Here is a 21,231-nt window from a genome sequence, read left to right as displayed (position 1 = left end):
TATCTCTGTCATATTATCTACTCCCGGACTATGTCTATTCCAGGGGTTACTATCTCTGTCATATTATCTACTCCCGGACTATGTCTATTCCAGGGGTTACTATCTCTGTCATATTATCTACTCCCGGACTATGTCTATTCCAGGGGTTACTATCTCTATCATATTAATCTACTCCTGGACTATGTCTATTCCAGGGGTTACTATATCTTTAATCATATTATCTACTCCCGGACTATGTCTATTCCAGGGGTTAATATCTCTGTCATATTATCTACTCCCGGACTATGTCTATTCCAGGGGTTAATCTATCTCTGTCATAGTATCTACTCCCGGGACTATGTCTATTCCAGGGGTTAATATCTCTATCATATTATCTACTCCCGGACTATGTCTATTCCAGGGGTTACTATCTCTGTCATATTATCTACTCCCAGACTATGTCTATTCCAGGGGTTACTATCTCTATCATATTATCTACTCCCGGACTATGTCTATTCCAGGGGTTACTATCTCTATCATAGTATCTACTCCCGGACTATGTCTATTCCAGGGGTTAATATCTCTGTCATATTATCTACTCCCGGACTATGTCTATTCCAGGGGTTACTATCTCTATCATATTATCTACTCCCGGACTATGTCTATTCCAGGGGTTACTATCTCTGTCATATTATCTACTCCCGGACTATGTCTATTCCAGGGGTTACTATCTCTATCATTATTATCTACTCCTGGACTATGTCTATTCCAGGGTTATATCTATATATCTGGGTATCTACTATCATAGTATCTACTCCCGGACTATGTCTATTCCAGGGGTTACTATCTCTGTCATATTATCTACTCCCGGACTATGTCTATTCCAGGGGTTACTATCTCTATCATATTATCTACTCCCGGACTATGTCTATTCCAGGGGTTACTATCTCTGTCATATTATCTACTCCTGGACTATGTCTATTCCAGGGGTTACTATCTCTGTCATATTATCTACTCCCGGACTATGTCTATTCCAGGGGTTACTATCTCTGTCATATTATCTACTCCCGGACTATGTCTATTCCAGGGGTTACTATCTCTATCATATTATCTACTCCCGGACTATGTCTATTCCAGGGGTTAATATCTCTATCATAGTATCTACTCCCGGACTATGTCTATTCCAGGGGTAACTATCTCTATCATAGTATCTACTCCCGGGACTATGTCTATTCCAGGGGTTTAATACTCAGTGTCATATTATCTACTCCGCAGACTATGTCCTATTTCCAGGGGTTACTATCTTTATCAATAGTATCTACTCCCGGTGGACTATGTCTATTCCAGGGGTTACTATCTCTGTCATATTATCTACTCCCGGACTATGTCTATTCCAGGGGTTACTATCTCTGTCATATTATCTACTCCCGGACTATGTCTATTCCAGGGGTTACTATCTCTATCATATTATCTACTCCCAGACTATGTCTATTCCAGGGGTTACTATCTCTATCATAGTATCTACTCCCGGACTATGTCTATTCCAGGGGTTACTATCTCTGTCATATTATCTACTCCCAGACTATGTCTATTCCAGGGGTTAATATCTCTGTCATATTATTACTCCCGGACTATGTCTTATTCTCCAGGGGTTAATATCTCTGTCATATTATCTACTCCCGGACTATGTCTATTCCAGGGGTTAATATCTCTTGTCATATTATCTACTCCCGGACTATGTCTATTCCAGGGGTTTACTATCTTCTGTCATATTATCTACTCCCGGACTATGTCTATTCCAGGGGTTAATATCTCTGTCATTATTATCTACTCTCAGACTATGTCTATTCCAGGGGTTACTATCTCTATCATAGTATCTACTCCCGGACTATGTCTATTCCAGGGGTAACTATCTCTATCATATTATCTACTCCCGGACTATGTCTATTCCAGGGGTTACTATCTCTATCATATTATCTACTCCCCGGACTATGTCTATTCCAGGGGTTACTATCTCTATCATATTATCTACTCCCTGGACTATGTCTATTCCAGGGGTTACTATCTCTATCATAGTATCTACTCCCGGACTATGTCTATTCCAGGGGTTAATATCTCTGTCATATTATCTACTCCCGGACTATGTCTATTCCAGGGGTTACTATCTCTATCATATATCTACTCCCGGACTATGTCTATTCCAGGGGTTTAATATCTCTATCATATTATCTACTCCCCGGACTATGTCTATTCCAGGGGTTACTATCTCTATCATATTATCTACTCCCGGACTATGTCTATTCCAGGGGTAACTATCTCTATCATATTATCTACTCCCGGACTATGTCTATTCCAGGGGTTACTATCTCTATCATAGTATCTACTCCCAGACTATGTCTATTCCAGGGGTTACTATCTCTATCATATTATCTACTCCCGGACTATGTCTATTCCAGGGGTTACTATCTCTATCATATTATCTACTCCCGGACTATGTCTATTCCAGGGGTTACTATCTCTATCATATTATCTACTCCCGGACTATGTCTATTCCAGGGGTTACTATCTCTATCATATTATCTACTCCCGGACTATGTCTATTCCAGGGGTTACTATCTCTGTCATATTATCTACTCCCAGACTATGTCTATTCCAGGGGTTACTATCTCTATCATATTATCTACTCCCGGACTATGTCTATTCCAGGGGTTACTATCTCTATCATATTATCTACTCCCGGACTATGTCTATTCCAGGGGTTACTATCTCTATCATATCTATCTACTCCCAGGACTATGTCTATTCCAGGGGTTACTATCTCTATCATAGTATCTACTCCCGGACTATGTCTATTCCAGGGGTTACTATCTCTATCATATTATCTACTCCCGGACTATGTCTATTCCAGGGGTTACTATCTCTATCATATTATCTACTCCCGGACTATGTCTATTCCAGGGGTTACTATCTCTATCATATTATTCTACTCCCAGACTATGTCTATTCCAGGGGTTACTATCTCTATCATATTATCTACTCCCGGACTATGTCTATTCCAGGGGTTACTATCTCTATCATATTATCTACTCCCGGACTATGTCTATTCCAGGGGTTACTATCTCTGTCATATTATCTACTCCCGGACTATGTCTATTCCAGGGGTTACTATCTCTATCATATTATCTACTCCCGGACTATGTCTATTCCAGGGGTTACTATCTCTGTCATATTATCTACTCCCCGGACTATGTCTATTCCAGGGTTAATATCTCTATCATATTATCTACTCCCGGACTATGTCTATTCCAGGGGTTACTATCTCTGTCATATTATCTACTCCCGGACTATGTCTATTCCAGGGGTTAATATCTCTGTCATATTATCTACTCCCGGACTATGTCTATTCCAGGGGTTAATATCTCTGTCATATTATCTACTCCCGGACTATGTCTATTCCAGGGGTTAATATCTCTGTCATATTATCTACTCCCGGACTATGTCTATTCCAGGGGTTACTATCTCTGTCATATTATCTACTCCCGGACTATGTCTATTCCAGGGGTTAATATCTCTATCATATTATCTACTCCCGGACTATGTCTATTCCAGGGGTTACTATCTCTATCATATTATCTACTCCCGGACTATGTCTATTCCAGGGGTTAATATCTCTATCATATTATCTACTCCGGACTATGTCTATTCCAGGGGTTACTATCTCTATCATAGTATCTACTCCCGGACTATGTCTATTCCAGGGGTTTACTATCTCTATCATATTATCTACTCCCGGACTATGTCTATTCCAGGGGTTACTATCTCTATCATATTATCTACTCCCGGACTATGTCTATTCCAGGGGTTAATATCTCTATCATATTATCTACTCCCGGACTATGTCTATTCCAGGGGTTACTATCTCTATCATAGTATCTACTCCCGGACTATGTCTATTCCAGGGGTTAATATCTCTATCATATTATCTACTCCTGGACTATGTCTATTCCAGGGGTTAATATCTCTATCATATTATCTACTCCCAGACTATGTCTATTCCAGGGGTTACTATCTCTATCATAGTATCTACTCCCGGACTATGTCTATTCCAGGGGTTACTATCTCTATCATATTATCTACTCCTGGACTATGTCTATTCCAGGGGTTACTATCTCTGTCATATTATCTACTCCCAGACTATGTCTATTCCAGGGGTTACTATCTCTATCATATTATCTACTCCCGGACTATGTCTATTCCAGGGGTTACTATCTCTGTCATATTATCTACTCCCGGACTATGTCTATTCCAGGGGTTACTATCTCTATCATAGTATCTACTCCCGGACTATGTCTATTCCAGGGGTTACTATCTCATATTATCTATTCCCAGACTATGTCTATTCCAGGGGTTACTATCTCTATCATAGTATCTACTCTATGGACTATGTCTATTCCAGGGGTTACTATCTCTGTCATATTATCTACTCCCGGACTATGTCTATTCCAGGGGTTACTATCTCTATCATAGTATCTACTCCTGGACTATGTCTATTCCAGGGGTTACTATCTTTATCATAGTATCTACTCCCAGACTATGTCTATTCCAGGGGTTACTATCTCTATCATATTATCTACTCCCGGACTATGTCTAATCCAGGGGTTAATATCTCTTGTCATATTATCTACTCCCTGACTATGTCTATTCCAGGGGTTAATATCTCTATCATATTATCTACTCCTGGACTATGTCTATTCCAGGGGTTAATATCTCTTGTCATATTATCTACTCCCTGACTATGTCTATTCCAGGGGTTACTATCTCTGTCATATTATATACTCCCGGACTATGTCTTTTCCAGGGGTTACTATCTCTATCATAGTATCTACTCCTGGACTATGTCTATTCCAGGGGTTAATATCTCTTGTCATATTATCTACTCCCAGACTATGTCTATTCCAGGGGTTACTATCTCTATCATATTATCTACTCCCGGACTATGTCTATTCCAGGGGTTAATATCTCTGTCATATTATCTACTCTCAGACTATGTCTATTCCAGGGGTTACTATCTCTATCATATTATCTACTCCCGGACTATGTCTATTCTAAGGGTTACTATCTCTGTCATATTATCTACTCTCAGACTATGTCTATTCCAGGGATTACTATCTCTATCATATTATCTACTCCCGGACTATGTCTATTCCAGGGGTTACTTTCTCTATCATATTATCTACTCCCGGACTATGTCATAGTAAATGTAAGACATTTCAGGAGAAATAAACTGACCAATCACATACCTACAAAGCCTTTTGTTGATAATTATGTAGAGAGTGACAAGCAACAATTAAAATGTACACTTATTCAATTGTTTTCAAGTACATCAGAGAACCAAACTACCAGTCTGTTGTCTGCTCGCACACAATCTTCAGTTTTGATGTGAGTTAATCCAAGTGTGGATATAACAACAATGATAGTAAACACTAGAATATCGACGATGGAGGTGAATATAATAACAGTGATAGTAAACCCTGGAATATCTACAATGAAGGTAGATATAACGACAGTGAAAGTAACCCATGGAATATCAAAGATGAAGGTAGATTACCTTGTTAGGTTCCTTGTGGTAGACCCTGTCCTGGAAGCGCACCAGATCCTGTAGTAGGTTTGTACAACAGTTGTCGATGTCCTTATTCAGGACCTGATTACAGTACCTACAATCACCATGGTTACATATAATCATCTTATTTAGGACCCGATTACAGTACCTACAATCACCATGGTTACATATAATCATCTTATTTAGGACCCGATTACAGTATCTACAATCACAACGGTTACATATAATCATCTTATTTAGGACCTGATTACAGTACCTACAATCACAACGGTTACATATAATCATCTTATTTAGGACCTGATTACAGTACCTACAATCACAACGGTTATATATAAATCATCTTATTTAGGACCTGATTACAGTACCTACAATCACAACGGTTACATATAATCATCTTGTTTAGGACCTGATTACAGTACCTACTTATTTAGGACCTGATTACAGTACCTACAATCACAACAGTTACATATTATCATCTTATTTAGGACCTGATTACAGTACCTACAATCACAACGGTTACATATAATCATCTTATTTAAGACCTGATTACAGTACCTACAATCACAACAGTTACATATAATCATCTTATTTAGGACCTGATTACAGTATCTACAATCACAACGGTTATATATAATCATCTTATTTAGGACCTGATTACAGTACCTACAATCACAACGGTTACATATAATCATCTTATTTAGGACCTGATTACAGTACCTACTTATTTAGGACCTGATTACAGTACCTACAATCACAATGGTTACATATAATCATCTTATTTAGCACCTGATTACAGTACCTACAATCACAACGTTTACATATAATCATCTTATTTAGGACCTGATTACAGTACCTACAATCACAACGGTTACATATAATCATCTTATTTAGGACCTGATTACAGTATCTACAATCACAACAGTTATATATATAATCATCTTATTTAGGACCTGATTACAGTACCTACAATCACAACAGTTATATATATAATCATCTTATTTAGGACCCGATTACAGTTTCTACAATCACAACGGTTATATATATAATCATCTTATTTAGGACCTGATTACAGTACCTACAATCACAACGGTTATATATATAATCATCTTATTTAGGACCTGATTACAGTACCTACAATCACCATGGTTACATATAATCATCTCTTATTTAGCGCCTGATTACAGTACCTACAATCACAAACGGTTACATATAATCATCTTATTTAGGACCTGATTACAGTACCTACAATCACAACGGTTACATATAATCATCTTATTTAGGACCTGATTACAGTACCTACAATCACAACGGTTACATATAATCATCTTATTTAGGACCTGATTACAGTATCTACAATCACAACGGTTATATATATAATCATCTTATTTAGGACCTGATTACAGTACCTACAATCACAACGGTTATATATATAATCATCTTATTTAGGACCTGATTACAGTACCTACAATCACAACGGTTATATATATAATCATCTTATTTAGAACCTGATTACAGTACCTACAATCACAACAGTCACATGTAATTATCTAGTAAGTCTATAAATCTTTGTCATTAACCTATTTTTACTTAGAATCTGTGTGATATGTTTTACTTAGCCCCCAGATCACAAAACCATGACTCAAGCCTTGAGTTTAAACTTAGTCATTCACAAATACTGAAAGCTATATTATATTTGATTGGCCAAGTCTTAGTTCATGATCCTGGAGCCAGAATTTGATCGCGCAAATATTTGGGTGTGTGATAAAAGTGATAACCTTCCATTGATTGCAGCATCAAAGAATTCATAGATTTTGGATGCATGAAAATATGGAGGAGTTGTCCTCAGATTCTCCTAAACTTACTCTCAGAATCTCCTAAATTTACTAACAGAATCTCCTAATCTTACTATCAGAATATCTTAAATCTTATCTCATATTCTCCTTTACTTACTCTCATAATCTCCTAAACTTACAAACAGAATCTCTTAAACTTACTCTCATAATCTCCTAAACTTACAAACAGAATCTCTTAAACTTACTCTCGGAATCTCCTGCTATGGATCTTCAGAACAGCCTCCTTCCCGATCGTCCCTGCGATAGGACTGTTGACCTCTGAACTTAAGGGGCTGGCCCCGGGGGACAGGGGACTCATACTGATGGGTGAAGTCTGGCTGATTGGGGACAGGTCGTTACTGGCAGGGGTCATCCCACCGTAATCAGCAGAGCCTTTAAAACTGTAGGCTGTGGAAAAATAAAATTCATGTCAAATATATATTATAGCTGTTGCAAATTTTGTTTTATCATTGAGAAAAACATTATTTTTCTTCAAAAGTTTATTCCATAATTTTACAATACATAAATGACTAGACAGGACCAAAAGAACACTTAGGTGTATATACTTCTTTCTTTTCCTATTAAATCTTGTTTAAATTACTTCCTTACTGATCTACCAGAGATTTTATGATACTAACCGTCCTGTGAAAGGTCACTCTCGGCGCTGATCACACCAATACCCACAGGGACTCTGTCAACAAATAAACAAGGACTTTAATGATGCATCAGTTTTCCTCATTATATGGATATAGACATTACAGGTGCAAGATTTATTTTTTCAAATTCCAATAACTCATTATCATATGTTTCAGTTCAAAATATAATTAGATACAAAATACAGTAAGATTTACCTTCTAGAAGTCACAACTTACGGTGATTGTGACCTCACAAATATCCTATTCAAATATGACGTCACAATAACTAGAAAGTGGTACTGATGAACGGTAAATCATACTTTAACTATGTTGTTTTAGTATCTTAAAATCAACATATTGATTGTGAAAATAAAAGCAACCATTTATGTTGTCTGAATTTGGTTTGTACATCAACAGGGAAATCAAACACTTGATTTAGGTTGTTTATTTAGTTTAACGTCCTATTTAACAGCCAGGGTCATGTAAGGACATGCCAGGTTTCAAGGTGGAGGAAAACTGGAGTACCCAGAGAAAAACTACCAACCAGCAGTCAGTAGCTGGCAACTGCCCCACACGGGATTCAAATTTGCGACCCATACACTTGATACTATATAATTATGACTATCACATATCTTACCCTGAATTACCAGGAACAGAATCATCCAGCAGCCGTAACTTCTTCTTTTCTTCTCTCTCCTTCAGGATCACCTGATTGTGTAACAAACAATTATAAAATATCATATTCACACACCCATGATGTCAGTATCTTCAGCACAGTTTATACAATACAATCCTAATACCAAGAACAGTGAAACCTGCCAAAGCACCCACCTCTGTATAAGACCACTGCTAATTAAGACCACTTGGCCAACACAATGTGTATAAAGACCAAATGGCTATGCAGACTTGTGTGCCTTCGGTGGTCTTTATAGACAGGTTTGCCTGTATACCTGTGTCACTCATATTGTAAGGGTAGTCAAATGGAAATTGGGGTATAGATTGTACAGTAACAGCAGAACTTCTATGTGATTACAAATCAATAAGCCATCATGATGACCATACCCTGTTGATGTGACACAAGTTTGCTTGCAATGAAGTGAAGTATTACATAAGAAATAAATAAATCTTGAATACACTTGATCTCCTTTTATAACTACATGTATTGTTAAAATTAAAATCAAACTCACACCCAATACCTGGTTGATATTTTCAAGGTTTTCATTTTTTAAATCTCACGAGTTATTTTTCAAGTAATGAATTTCTATTTACTGAAGCAATTTAAAAATTGTTTAAATTATAGTACTTCAATGTTAATTTCCTCCATATATCTACCAGTATGTTCATTAGGTATCATGTTCTAGGCATTACCTTTTTCAGGGGGCTTGGTTTCTTCGGCTTTGGAGTTTCCCTCTCCTTTCCCCTCTTTAACATCGGTGCACTAGCATCAAGCATGTTGTGTGGCTTTGCACCCTGACATAGAAAATAAATCTCTTGTCAAAATGTTTTGATAAAAACATAGAGCTCACACAACACTATATCCATCTTCTGACCTTCATACCCCAGTACTTATGGTTTTACAACAGTTGTTATTATACCTTTGTCTTTTCACATTTATGCCCCTTTGTTACAAAACAATTTTAATAGCTGCTCCTCTAAAACTACTGGAGGAATATCAATGAAACTTGATGGCAATATAATCCTACAGTATATATGTGTCCTCTATATTGGAACAAGATACTTCCACCTTTATAACACAGCATGGGGGATCCAGGACAACAGTTCTAGATTATTTGACAAATATCCAACATATACAAATCACTTTCCATGGCCCTAATGTAAGCACGAGAAGGGTTTTAAGAGTAGGAGGAAACTGGATTGCCTGGTGAACACTTACGGCATTGGGAAGGTGATCCCGGACCTTTTTCACATCTGTGATAGGAATAGAACCCCCGTGAACTATTTAGATGGAAGGTAATTAATGGCTTCATCAAAGACATGTATTAAAAGATGTAGACAGTCTGTGACTTATATTCAAATTTATTATGTAAATGGACTTCATACAAGATCAGATTCTATATAAACCATAATCGGACAGCATGTGTACCTGAGAGCTTGTAGGTTTCTTAGGTTTGTGGTCTACTGTGGTAGGTGTTTCCTTTTTCTTTTGTACAGGAACATCTTTCTTTTTCTGGAATGAAAATATTATGTACATTGTATTAAGGAAATACAAAGCTAAACATCTGTTTTTTACTTGTAATATAAAACTGAATATGCGTTGTAATCATGTACAAGTACCACAAACCATTACTAACAGATGGTCCATGAACTTTTTATCTGTTTGACAATGGATGTTAAATAGGACAATCAGGGCAGCAGTAGACCCTTGACAGTATTTATTTGACTCCCCAAAATCAGATTTGAATATTTGATTTTGACTCTTCAGAATTCTGAGAAATTATGATTTGACTCTTGAATCTGCTAAAAGTCAAGGGTCAATTGGATTTCCTGGAACATAAAAGTACTCTATATTCCGTAAGATGACCAAAGCATCATCCTGACATTTGTTGACATAAGGAATATTTTAGTAAGTTTTCTTATGATTTGGTAATCAGTATCATGGAAGCTTAAGTGAAATTAGAGGTAATAAATTTTACCACTTCAATAAAATACCAGGGTAATTTCCACAAATCCATTTTGTATCTAATCATTAAAACAGTATCGACCTTTGAACTGATGACCTTAACCTACATCCTTACCTCGAGAGCGTCAATCATTGCCCCCAAGTCATACCTAAAACCTACATCCTTACCTCGAGAGCGTCAATCATTGCCCCCAAGTCATACCTAAAACCTACATCCTTACCTCCAAGTCATACCTAAAACCTACATCCTTACCTCGAGAGCGTCAATCATTGCCCCCAAGTCATACCTAAAACCTACATCCTTACCTCGAGAGCGTCAATCATTGCCCCCAAGTCATACCTAAAACCTACATCCTTACCTCGAGAGCGTCAATCATTGCCCCCAGGTCATACCTAAAACCTACATCCTTACCTCGAGAGCGTCAATCATTGCCCCCAGGTCCAACGCTATGGACTGTTTGGATTTCTTCCCTGATGGTGTTGTAGTTTGTGGGGCCACATTGAGGATACCAGCCTGAGATGCTGGCGGTTCACTGCTTGCTCCCTTCTGTCCCCCTTTCTGGGCCCCTTTCTGTGCCAGTTTTTTAGCTGTTGCTGGTTTTAGGTTCAGCTCCCGTAACATGTCCTGTTCCAGTCCAATCTCCGCTAGTTCCTCCTCAGCTGCCTGGTTCATCATCTCGCGTCTTTTCCGCCGTTTTCTGCTCACTCTAATTTCCGCTATAAAAAGGAGTTTACAATGATTGGTTGATTTGTAGTGTTGTGTGGCAGGGAACAACATGAATACAAACACTGTACAGTACGTACACAATATACAGGAGACAGGGCATTTCTGTCTTTGATTATTGCACATTAAATACAAAAATATCCTCTTTTCAGCTTCTATAAAGAAGATTTGACCATTGCTTCTAAATATATTGTTTACATCTATAAAGAAGATTTGACCATTGCTTCTAAATATATTGTTTACATCTATAAAGAAGATTTGACCATTGCTTCTAAATATATTGTTTACATCTATAAAGAAGATTTGACCATTGCTTCTAAATATATTGTTTACATCTATAAAGAAGATTTGACCATTGCTTCTAAATATATTGTTTACATCTATACAGAAGATTTGACCATTGCTTCTAAATATATTGTTTACATCTATAAAGAAGATTTGACCATTGCTTCTAAATATATATTTTACATCTATACAGAAGATTTGACCATTGCTTCTAAATATATTGTTTACATCTATAAAGAAGATTTGACCATTGCTTCTAAATATATTGTTTAAATCTATAAAGAAGATTTGACCATTGCTTCTAAACATATATTGTTTACATCTATACAGAAGATTTGACCATTGCTTCTAAATATATTGTTTACATATTAATATTTACATTTTCACAGCAGTCCCACTATGTAATCTTACCAAGCCCAGTTGGCAGTCATATAGACAATGAACTCGAGCGCTTATTATGACGTCATTATCATTGTGACGTCACAATTTTCGTGCCAGCGATCATGGAAGATGGCTGTTCAAATAGCTGTCCCATCCATGACAAAAATGAATGATTAATTCATTATAGATGCAGAATTCCTTGGGATTCCATCACAAAATTGTAATCAAATGTAAATATAAGCATTAAACGCTAGCGCGCTTCATGGAATTTGTCTCTGTCCAGTTAGCATTCATATTGGTTATGAATGCCAACTGAAAGACGTTCAATGCTTAAATATCATGCTTTTAAGCATGATGGTTCAGTTATTTCCTTTGTTTGAAAATTCAAATTCTTCATCGATTATATTAAACAATATATATTTACTAAGTTACTTTTCATATACCTGTTATTTAATCAGTTATCTCCCTTGTTTAACTTTACCTGATTCACCTGTATCCTTAGATTTACTCTCCTTCATTAGTTTTGCATTTTGCTGAAGCTGCCTCTCATCGAACGTTACCACAGACTTTTTCTGAAATAAATTTAATTCGTGTTCTTCTGATTTCAATTTTTAACTGTACATGTCATGTTAGCTCTTATCTAGATTCTGGACAAGATTACATATTTGTTTAAAAAAAAGTCATTTCCACTTCATGTAAACAAATGATTTGTTTAGCAAATGTCACTAAATTTAGATCAAATCAAATCAACTGTAGAATGAATCTTATCACATACATAACTGGTCTGACCAGCCATTTTATATGACCAAATCAAAATCATCATAAGACACATGTACATAATAAAATTATTGTGAACATGACGTCACATACAATTAACTACGACGTCAGTATATCGTGTCCTGGTTGATCGAAGCTTCACATCTTAGTCAACTCTAGATAAATTTTCTTACATAGATACATGATAAAAATAAAGTATCATATATTTCTATAAACATTAATCACGTGATAAATGAAATATTGTTGCCATAAAATATGAAATAGATCAAATTTACCAAATAATTAGTATACCTGTCCTAAAAACTTCTGGCACTGATTGCACTTGTTTATTAAATTTCATATCAATCTGATTAAAACACAGATCCTTAAAATCACTCCATTCTAATGTAGTGATAATAAGGATCTGTATTTTAATCAGATTGATTTCATATATTACATAGCCACTCATGTATAGTGTCCTGTATATCATGTGAAATATAATACGGAACTCCAAAGTAAAAAAAAAAAAATCAAATTACTTACATTTTTAAGAATAGAGCTATATGACTGAGGACTAGAAACAGCGGTTGTCATGGCGTTTTGACTAGAATAATTAGCTGGCTTGGCGGCAGTTGTCTCCCTTGTACTGTCCATATTATCACCACCAGGGTTAATCACGTAGAATGATCTCCCAGGGCTTTGTTTACTATCTGAATGCATGCTCTCACAACCGGAAAAATTATTATTTTCTCTTAAAGGAGTTGTCTCCCTTACTGAATTATTTTCATGTCCAAGAGAAGAACTTCGCTCCCCTGATGGTACGGATGTTTGAACACTTCCTAACAAGTCCGGGAACTCGTCCTCATCCTCGAAATGTAACTCAACATCTTCAACAACTTCTTGCGAACTAGCAGGCTCATCAGTTTTCTTTTTCTTTGTTCGTTTCCTAATTCGTTTTCGTTTTTTCTTCCCACTAGATGTCCCATCATTGTCCTCTACACAATCTTTATTTTTATTTTCCTCAGCACTTTCTATAGATTTAGAACTAACAGTCACAGACTTCTTGGCACTATGAGTTATCTCCCCTGAGCTCAGATTGGATTTTTTACAGTTAACCGGTTTATCACAGATATTTGCACTTGGAGTGTTTTCAGACTGAACACTTGGCTTTGGACTAGGCACTTTTTGAGCAATCATAGCATAGCTCATCCTATGCTGCGGAACAGCTGAAGGAGTCAATACAGAGCTCTGTCCTGATTGGACAGAATTTTGAATATTTTGTCTCTTTTCGGGATAGCTTGACTTATTTTGCCCTAACTTGTCACTATTTGATATGTTTTGCCTTGATTTTGATATGCTCTCTTTTTTCTCCAGTGGGATAGAATTTGACAAACTATGTTGCGACTCCATAGTCTCCTGAGGACAGACGACTGTTTCCATGGATACCATTGGTTGTGTGCCGCAGGAGGTGAGGTTTCTCTTGTGTTGTGGACTACTGTATCCACTGTCAGAGTCTACCTCCGAATCACTACTGTACAGAAAAGGACCACTGTCATGGCTCTGTGGCGAGAAAAAGGGACACGGAAAGGCCGCCAATGTTTTGTTAGCAAATCTATCAGGAAATTCTGCAAGATAAAACAAATTCGTTTTAACAAATTTATCAGGAAAATCTACAAAATGAAACAAATCAGTTACAAGTTAAAATGCTGATTAATGAAAAATTCTTTCTTTTCCTATTCATATTATATCCCTTACATCTTCCTAATCCAGTTTCTGTTCCACAATGTGACCATGATTTAAGACAGATTTAATGACTTTGTCACATATTACAATTTTTACAAAATAAATCTTCATGAATGTTCGAAGAAAAAACTTTTGAAACTTGATAAATAGATACCATATGCTTCAAGACATGACTTAATCAATGTTTGATTTTAAGAAAACAAAAGCACAAAAAATGAGCATTTACTAATACTATGCGGTGTATGTCACTGTGAATATGCACATTTAACCAATCATCAAAATGCTGTTACCTGTTTGTATGGATATTTCTTTGAAGATTATCCCCCTTGGAGAGCGCTCTTCCTTTGGCGTGGGTGACCCCTGAACTCCTTTTCTGACACCTGTAGTGATACTGTTCTGCTTTCCTCTCTTAAATTTCAAAGAAAATATCAAATTTAAAATGTGAATATATACCTCTCATAGTATTTGAAGTGCATGGTTACGCTCAAAAAGATAAAGACAGTTTCTATTTGTAATATATATACAGAAAAGATTATGCTTATTTTGTCTTTGCATATATTACAGAGTTAGCTCTCTTGAGGGTAGGTATAGATTATTATGACAGTATTTCGTCAGTGCAATTCACATCGTTTTCTCTGAAAAGTATGATGTTACGTCCACTCGCAAACACATGGCGTTAACGTTACAATCAGGTAACTCTGTAATATATAAGTACAGAATAGCTAGGATATTTTTCGTCCTGTGTCCATAAACCACAAATATACCATTTCCTGATAGATTAGTTCATCATGTGGCAGAATACTGGATTCTGATTGGCTACACACATAGGTACTATTTGCAATATATAGTGACGGGGCAAGCGGGCCCTATCAAAGTGGGATGCGAAATTGAATGTGAATGTTTTGTGACATTACTATTACATGACATCATTATAACGTTGCACTTTGACAAAGACGTCAAGATGGCGGACAGGCTGTTGTCTACGGGGATGAAAACAAAAAAATGTTGCTTTTCTACAGAAGACAGTTCAATCAATGATATACTTTTAATCTTCATGAAGGTGAATCCCGTTTTATAGAAACAGATTTCAGCGATAATTCATATGTTGGTGGTATGGAAATGAAAATAGCGTTGCGAAGTGTCGCTTGACGTGCTTCTGATATGATGACATTAGAATGGGTCTCATGTGAGGGTGATGTACTAAAACCATTATGACCTGGTTCAGAGGGCTCTATTCCATCCTTCGACAATACTATGAGGCAATAGTGCCCTCTTAACCAAGCCATAAAGGATAATTATACAATTTTGGTATTAGTTTAACGTCCTAATAACAGCCAGGGTCATTCAAGGACGTGCCAGGTTTGTTGGTGGAGGAAAGCCGGAGTATCCAGAGAAAAACCACCGACCAGCGGTCAGTACCTGGCAACTGCCCCACATGGGATTCGAACTCGCGACCCAGAGTGGAGGGCATGTGGTAATATGTCGGTACATCTTAACCACTTGGCCACCGCGGCCCCCCTGATAATTATACAACGTCTATGTATCCTAACCCTAATAAACATGTTTATTTCACAGTGAAACTTTTCCTCTGCAAAGTGCTATTAAATTAGGATATTTTAAAACTTAATAAAAATTAGACTAATTACATACAAACACTTTTCTACAGGCTTACATACCTAATAATATTTACTTGCTGTTAATGCAAGAAAACTAGAAGATCATTGCATGGAAAGAATTATAAACCAGGGTTGATAATATCATCAAATGTTCCTCAATGTCAATTTATTAAAACTTTTGTGTATATATAATAAAGCATCAGTGATTTTTCAGGGCATTTTGGGAAAAAAGTTTTTGTAACAAATTGGGAATTTTTAATCGCAAAAAGAGCAGTTTTGGGAAAAAGTAACCCATTACTGAACGTGGTATTATTGGTGATTAGATATTGTAAAACAGTAAACTGTGTCAATTTATCAAAATGTGACGGCCATAACAACAGTATCAGAGTAGTTTGTTTAAGATTCTACAACGAGGGGAGAGATTTTTCGGTTTTGTTAAGTTTTTCAGAGATTTGATTTGGGAATTTTTTATTGTAATTGGGGAAAAAATAGGGGGGTTTGGCATTGGGAATGGGGTCCTTTACCAACCCCAGTTATATAAGGCGAAAAATCACTGAGCATATAGACTCTACACTGTCTCCAATATATCTGTCTCTGTTATATGTGTTTTTCTGTCTCCAATATATCTGTCTCTGTTATATGTGTGATTCTAAGTTATATAGACTTTACACTGTCTCCAATATATCTGTCTCTGTTATATGTGTGATTCTAAGTTATATAGACTTTACACTGTCTCCAATATATCTGTCTCTGTTATATGTGTGATTCTAAGTTATATAGACTCTACACTGTCTCCAATATATCTGTCTCTGTTATATGTGTGATTCTAAGTTATATAGACTTTACACTGTCTCCTATATATCTGTCTCTGTTATATGTGTGATTCTAAGTTATATAGACTCTACACTGTCTCCAATATATCTGTCTCTGTTATATGTGTGATTCTAAGTTATATAGACTCTACACTGTCTCCAATATATCTGTCTCTGTTATATGTGTGATTCTGTCTACTCACACTGTCTCCAATATATCTGTCTCTGTTATATGTGTGATTCTAAGTTATATAGACTCTACACTGTCTCCAATATATCTGTCTCTGTTATATGTGTGATTCTAAGTTATATAGACTCTACACTGTCTCCAATATATCTGTCTCTGTTATATGTGTGATTCTAAGTTATATAGACTCTACACTGTCTCCATATATCTGTCTCTGTTATATGTGTGTTCTAAGTTATATAGATTACAGTATATCTGTCTCTGTTATATGTGTGATTCTAAGTTATATAGACTCTACACTGTCTCCAATATATCTGTCTCTGTTATATGTTTCTAAGTATTCTTCAATGTCTCATATATTCAGTTACTCTACACTGTCTCCAATATATCTGTCTCTGTTATATGTGTGATTCTAAGTTATATAGACTCTACACTGTCTCCAATATATCTGTCTCTGTTATATGTGTGATTCTAAGTTATATAGACTCTACACTGTCTCCAATATCTGTCTCTGTTATATGTGTGATTCTAAGTTATATAGACTCTACACTGTCTCCAATATATCTGTCTCTGTTATATGTGTGATTCTAAGTTATATAGACTCTACACTGTCTCCAATATATCTGTCTCTGTTATATGTGTGATTCTAAGTTATATAGACTCTACACTGTCTCCAATATATCTGTCTCTGTTATATGTGTGATTCTAAGTTATATAGACTCTACACTGTCTCCAATATATCTGTCTCTGTTATATGTGTGATTCTAAGTTATATAGACTCTACACTGTCTCCAATATATCTGTCTCTGTTATATGTGTGATTCTAAGTTATATAGACTTTACACTGTCTCCAATATATCTGTCTCTGTTATATGTGTGATTCCTAAGTTATATAGACTCTACACTGTCTCCAATATATCTGTCTCTGTTATATGTGTGATTCTAAGTTATATAGACTCTACACTGTCTCCAATATATCTGTCTCTGTTATATGTGTGATTCTAAGTTATATAGACTCTACACTGTCTCCAATATATCTGTCTCTGTTATATGTGTGATTCTAAGTTATATAGACTCTACACTGTCTCCAATATATCTGTCTCTGTTATATGTGTGATTCTAAGTTATATAGACTCTACACTGTCTCCAATATATCTGTCTCTGTTATATGTGTGATTCTAAGTTATATAGACTCTACACTGTCTCCAATATATCTGTCTCTGTTATATGTGTGATTCTAAGTTATATAGACTCTACACTGTCTCCAATATATCTGTCTCTGTTATATGTGTGATTCTAAGTTATATAGACTCTACACTGTCTCCAATATATCTGTCTCTGTTATATGTGTGATTCTAAGTTATATAGATTCTACACTGTCTCCAATATATCTGTCTCTGTTATATGTGTGATTCTAAGTTATATAGACTCTACACTGTCTCCAATATATCTGTCTCTGTTATATGTGTGATTCTAAGTTATATAGACTCTACACTGTCTCCAATATATCTGTCTCTGTTATATATCTGTCACTGTTATATGTGTGATTCTGTCTCCAATATATCTGTCTCTGTTATATGTGTGATTCTAAGTTATATAGACTCTACACTGTCTCCAATATATCTGTCTCTGTTATATGTGTGATTCTAAGTTATATAGACTCTACACTGTCTCCAATATATCTGTCTCTGTTATATGTGTGATTCTAAGTTATATAGACTTCTACACTGTCTCCAATATATCTGTCTCTGTTATATGTGTGATGTTTGATTCTAAGTTATATAGACTTTACACTGTCTCCAATATATCTGTCTCTGTTATATGTGTGATTCTAAGTTATATAGATTCTACACTGTCTCCAATATATCTGTCTCTGTTATATGTGTGATTCTAAGTTATATAGACTCTACACTGTCTCCAATATATCTGTCTCTGTTATATGTGTGATTCTAAGTTATATAGACTTTACACTGTCTCCAATATATCTGTCTCTGTTATATGTGTGATTCTAAGTTATATAGACTCTACACTGTCTCCAATATATCTGTCTCTGTTATATGTGTGATTCTAAGTTATATAGACTCTACACTGTCTCCAATATATCTGTCTCTGTTATATGTGTGATTCTAAGTTATATAGACTCTACACTGTCTCCAATATATCTGTCTCTGTTATATGTGTGATTCTAAGTTATATAGACTCTACACTGTCTCCAATATATCTGTCTCTGTTATATGTGTGATTCTAAGTTATATAGACTCTACACTGTCTCCATATCTGTCTCTGTTATATGTGTGATTCTAAGTTATATAGACTCTAACACTGTCTCCAATATATCTGTCTCTGTTATATGTGTGATTCTAAGTTATATAGACTCTACACTGTCTCCAATATATCTGTCTCTGTTATATGTGTGATTCTAAGTTATATAGACTCTACACTGTCTCCAATATATCTGTCTCTGTTATATGTGTGATTCTAAGTTATATAGACTCTACACTGTCTCCAATATATCTGTCTCTGTTATATGTGTGATTCTAAGTTATATAGACTCTACACTGTCTCCAATATATCTGTCTCTGTTATATGTGTGATTCTAAGTTATATAGACTCTACACTGTCTCCAATATATCTGTCTCTGTTATATGTGTGATTCTAAGTTATATAGACTCTACACTGTCTCCAATATATCTGTCTCTGTTATATGTGTGATTCTAAGTTATATAGACTCTACACTGTCTCCAATATATCTGTCTCTGTTATATGTGTGATTCTAAGTTATATAGACTCTACACTGTCTCCAATATATCTGTCTCTGTTATATGTGTGATTCTATTTCTGTTATATGTGTGATTCTGTCTCCAATATATCTGTTTCTATTATATGTGTGATTCTAAGTTATATAGACTCTACACTGTCTCCAATATATCTGTCTCTGTTATATGTGTGATTCTAAGTTATATAGACTCTACACTGTCTCCAATATATCTGTCTCTGTTATATGTGTGATTCTAAGTTATATAGACTCTACACTGTCTCCAATATATCTGTCTCTGTTATATGTGTGATTCTAAGTTATATAGATCTACACTGTCTCCAATATATCTGTCTCTGTTATATGTGTGATTCTAAGTTATATAGACTCTACACTGTCTCCAATATATCTGTCTCTGTTATATGTGTGATTCTAAGTTATATAGACTCTACACTGTCTCCAATATATCTGTCTCTGTTATATGTGTGATTCTAAGTTATATAGACTCTACACTGTCTCCAATATATCTGTCTCTGTTATATGTGTGATTCTAAGTTATACAGACTCTACACTGTCTCCAATATATCTGTCTCTGTTATATGTGTGATTCTAAGTTCAAGCTATTGTATCCAAGATAATCTAGTATTAGGATTCTAATGGAAAAGTTCACAACTTAGGGTCTGGTGACCGATAAAAACAAAAGATAATCATAAAACAAATATAATTATGGTCATGACCTAAAAACCCTGGGCAAATCTCAATCGGAATGTACTTAAATATTGATTCTAAAACAACACCAGTTTTATAGTGTAGTGGTGTATCACAGTCAGAACGACTACACGGGGGATAACATTAATGTCAACAAAGAATATTGACACAAACTAACCTTAGCACCAATGATTGGTCAGCTTAAAATTAAGTAATCTCAAAATTACAACATCAAATAATGTTTGCAAAAAAATATTTTAAAAATTGAGAGCATTCTAAGATATTTTCAAAACACTTGAATTAATTTTTCTCCTTACTATATGTAATTGAAGTTAATAGCATATAGATTACTTTTGATACAATAATTGTAACAAGTGATAGCAATGAAGACTAATCTTTTGTAGTATCAATCTTACAAGGTCATGTATATTTGTTGTTTGTTGTCACGGTGACATTGAGCTGTTCACTTTTTCCTGACAAGGAATTTTGTCTGAGGGATATACACCTATTCCCATTGTTAGGAAAACCCACAGCTGTTAAACCTTTTTTAGAAACTA

General features: G+C 35.6%; 1 protein-coding gene across 1 annotated transcript in view; it reads right to left on the bottom strand.

Annotated features, from left to right (window-relative positions):
• LOC138306455 (selenocysteine insertion sequence-binding protein 2-like) overlaps positions 1-21,231 on the bottom strand; it is a 42,481-nt gene that overhangs the window by 9,769 nt on the left and 11,481 nt on the right. Inside the window, 10 exon segments of the mRNA XM_069246916.1 lie at positions 5,588-5,693; positions 7,638-7,839; positions 8,070-8,122; positions 8,704-8,774; positions 9,435-9,536; positions 10,171-10,254; positions 11,120-11,424; positions 12,579-12,669; positions 13,397-14,478; positions 14,887-15,004. Coding sequence (XP_069103017.1) covers positions 5,588-5,693; positions 7,638-7,839; positions 8,070-8,122; positions 8,704-8,774; positions 9,435-9,536; positions 10,171-10,254; positions 11,120-11,424; positions 12,579-12,669; positions 13,397-14,478; positions 14,887-15,004 — 2,214 coding nt within the window.

Source organism: Argopecten irradians, chromosome 13 (assembly GCF_041381155.1).
Source record: "Argopecten irradians isolate NY chromosome 13, Ai_NY, whole genome shotgun sequence".
In the NCBI taxonomy this organism is placed as follows: Eukaryota; Metazoa; Mollusca; class Bivalvia; order Pectinida; family Pectinidae; genus Argopecten; species Argopecten irradians.
Note: the sequence above shows the minus strand (reverse complement) of the source record. Positions and strands in the feature narration are given on the sequence as shown.